Raw genomic sequence first — 2,125 nt, 5'->3', positions numbered from 1 at the left:
ATATATATAAACGAAAAATCATCCTTCAAAATTTATAGCAAAACAATCTACCGAATTTTCTCATAGAAAAAAAAAAAAAAACCGAGCAAACCAGAAAACATGGACTGGGCTTTGTTAAAGGTTGGATTGAGATTAATGGACCAAATATATCATCGGCGAACGGCGGGTAAACTGTAAATTGGTTGAGAAAGATACATCAAATCTAACAAAGACAATGGGTTTTAATGTAAATAATCAAATCACGCCTTTTAAGTTCTTCACTCCGCCAAACCCTAGTTTTCTTCCGTCATCTAGGGAGGCCGAGCTCGGAGGCGCGTCATAAACCCTAGAGGAGGATCCTCCGTCTACTGCAAATATGGGTACTCTTTCCATCTACCGAATCGATTTCAATAATCCAACTAGTTCGATCGACGAATTATCTTCATTGTCGTGATGCTAACTTTGAAAACTTTTATGCGAAATCACTTCTATTGCAGGTATCTCTCGTGATTCCATGCACAAGAGACGTGCCACTGGTGGCAAGAAGAAGGCATGGAGAAAGAAGCGAAAGTAATCTTCCATCCGAACCCACTTCTTTTCTTCCTCAATTTTCATCTCTACGTCTACTATTTAGCCATTTAGGGTTTTTAATTGCTGAGCACTTGACCTTCTTTCACGATATCATATACATTCAAATTTACTTTGCTCGATTAGATCATTTTATATCGCCTATTGGGTTATTAGTTAAAAGTTCCATTTTTCTTTGTCATTAAGGTATGAGCTCGGAAGGCAGCCTGCAAACACCAAGATTTCCAGCAACAAAACAGTTCGCAGGGTGAGGGTTCGAGGTGGCAATGTGAAGTGGCGTGCCTTAAGGTTAGACACAGGTAACTACTCATGGGGTAGTGAGGCTGTGACACGAAAAACCCGTATCTTAGATGTCGTCTACAACGCATCCAACAACGAATTGGTCAGAACCCAAACATTAGTGAAGAGCGCAATCGTTCAGGTTGATGCTGCGCCTTTCAAACAATGGTATCTTCAACACTATGGAGTCGACATAGGTCGCAAGAAGAAAGCCCCTGCATCTGGTAACAAGAAAGAGGGAGAGGTAATGCATCCTTTTTACAATCAATCTCAAAATTCTGTACACAATTTGAATATTCAACTTTGATTCATAGGAAGCTGAAGGTGCTACTGAGGAAACCAAAAAGAGCAACCATGTCGTGAGGAAAATTGAAAAGCGTCAAGAAGAACGCAAACTTGAACAACATGTTGAAGAACAGTTCTCAAGTGGTCGTCTTTTAGCAGCAATTTCATCACGCCCTGGCCAGTGCGGTCGTGCTGATGGGTATAAATTTTGAATTACAATTTTACTATTTTACCCTTTTGTGCTGAAGCCATCTTAATGTGTGGTTTTGTGATGTGTTTGTTAGGTACATATTGGAGGGAAAAGAACTTGAGTTCTACATGAAGAAGCTTCAGAAAAAGAAAGGAAAGAGTGGTGCTACTGTTTAAACAATGTTGGTTTATGATCAAGTTTTCTTTAGGTTATCATGTCTTCTTTTATATCTCATTTAATAGATTTGGACTTGAATTTTGTTTGACTTAATGAATGACTTAATGGATCATGTAAGTTCTACTACTGTTAATTCATTGACATGGTTCCATCTGTATGCACCAATTTTGTGAATTTAGCAACAAACTTCACTTTTGCTACCAATATAGGCAGTGTATTTTTTTTACCTATAATAACAGTGTAGCTACATTTTTTTTACATGTAGTAATGTGTTTACATTTCTTTGCTGATATTAGCAATGTGTAACCTAAAACTTATAAAATGCTTGCTTACAACTTTTAGGTTATTTGTTGTTATAGGTAAAAATTATTTAGTTTCAGCTCTCATAAAGAACCTTGTGTACTTTGCTAAAAGTTAATAATGAACATTGCAATATTCCAAAATTGATTTGAAACTAATATGCGTTTTTTGAAAATCTCTGGTTTCATGTAAATTTATAATAATAATTGATAAGAAAATGAAAGTCGTAAATTGGGTAAGTCTGTTTCATGAACGTGGGGTTGGTTGTTCGTTCTCTTTTGCATCCAATAAGTTAGATACTATGTATTTTTAGATCCAATCATAAGT

At 36.5% G+C, this 2,125-nt stretch overlaps 1 protein-coding gene across 1 annotated transcript; it reads left to right on the top strand.

Moving 5' to 3' along the window:
• Positions 1-233: 233 nt before the first annotated feature.
• On the top strand, positions 234-1,702 carry LOC144997686 (small ribosomal subunit protein eS8-like). The gene is made up of 5 exons (XM_078957559.1): positions 234-359; positions 477-549; positions 754-1,090; positions 1,161-1,330; positions 1,416-1,702. The coding sequence occupies exons 1-5, from the start codon at positions 356-358 to the stop codon at positions 1,495-1,497; spliced, it is 666 nt and encodes a 221-aa protein (XP_078813685.1). The 5' UTR covers positions 234-355; the 3' UTR covers positions 1,498-1,702.
• The last annotated feature ends 423 nt before the right edge of the window (positions 1,703-2,125 follow it).

The sequence above is a fragment of the Lactuca saligna genome, chromosome 5 (genome assembly GCF_052625555.1).
Source record: "Lactuca saligna cultivar CGN05327 chromosome 5, ASM5262555v1, whole genome shotgun sequence".
NCBI classification, from domain to species: domain Eukaryota; kingdom Viridiplantae; phylum Streptophyta; class Magnoliopsida; order Asterales; family Asteraceae; genus Lactuca; species Lactuca saligna.
The sequence above is the reverse complement of the archived record's forward strand: the minus strand, read 5'-3'. Positions and strand labels throughout refer to the sequence as shown.

Coding starts and splice junctions, on each gene's coding strand:
- LOC144997686 (XM_078957559.1), top strand. Junction 550..753: donor GCATGGAGAAAGAAGCGAAA/GTAATCTTCCAT, acceptor TTTGTCATTAAG/GTATGAGCTCGGAAGGCAGC. Junction 1,091..1,160: donor GTAACAAGAAAGAGGGAGAG/GTAATGCATCCT, acceptor TTTGATTCATAG/GAAGCTGAAGGTGCTACTGA.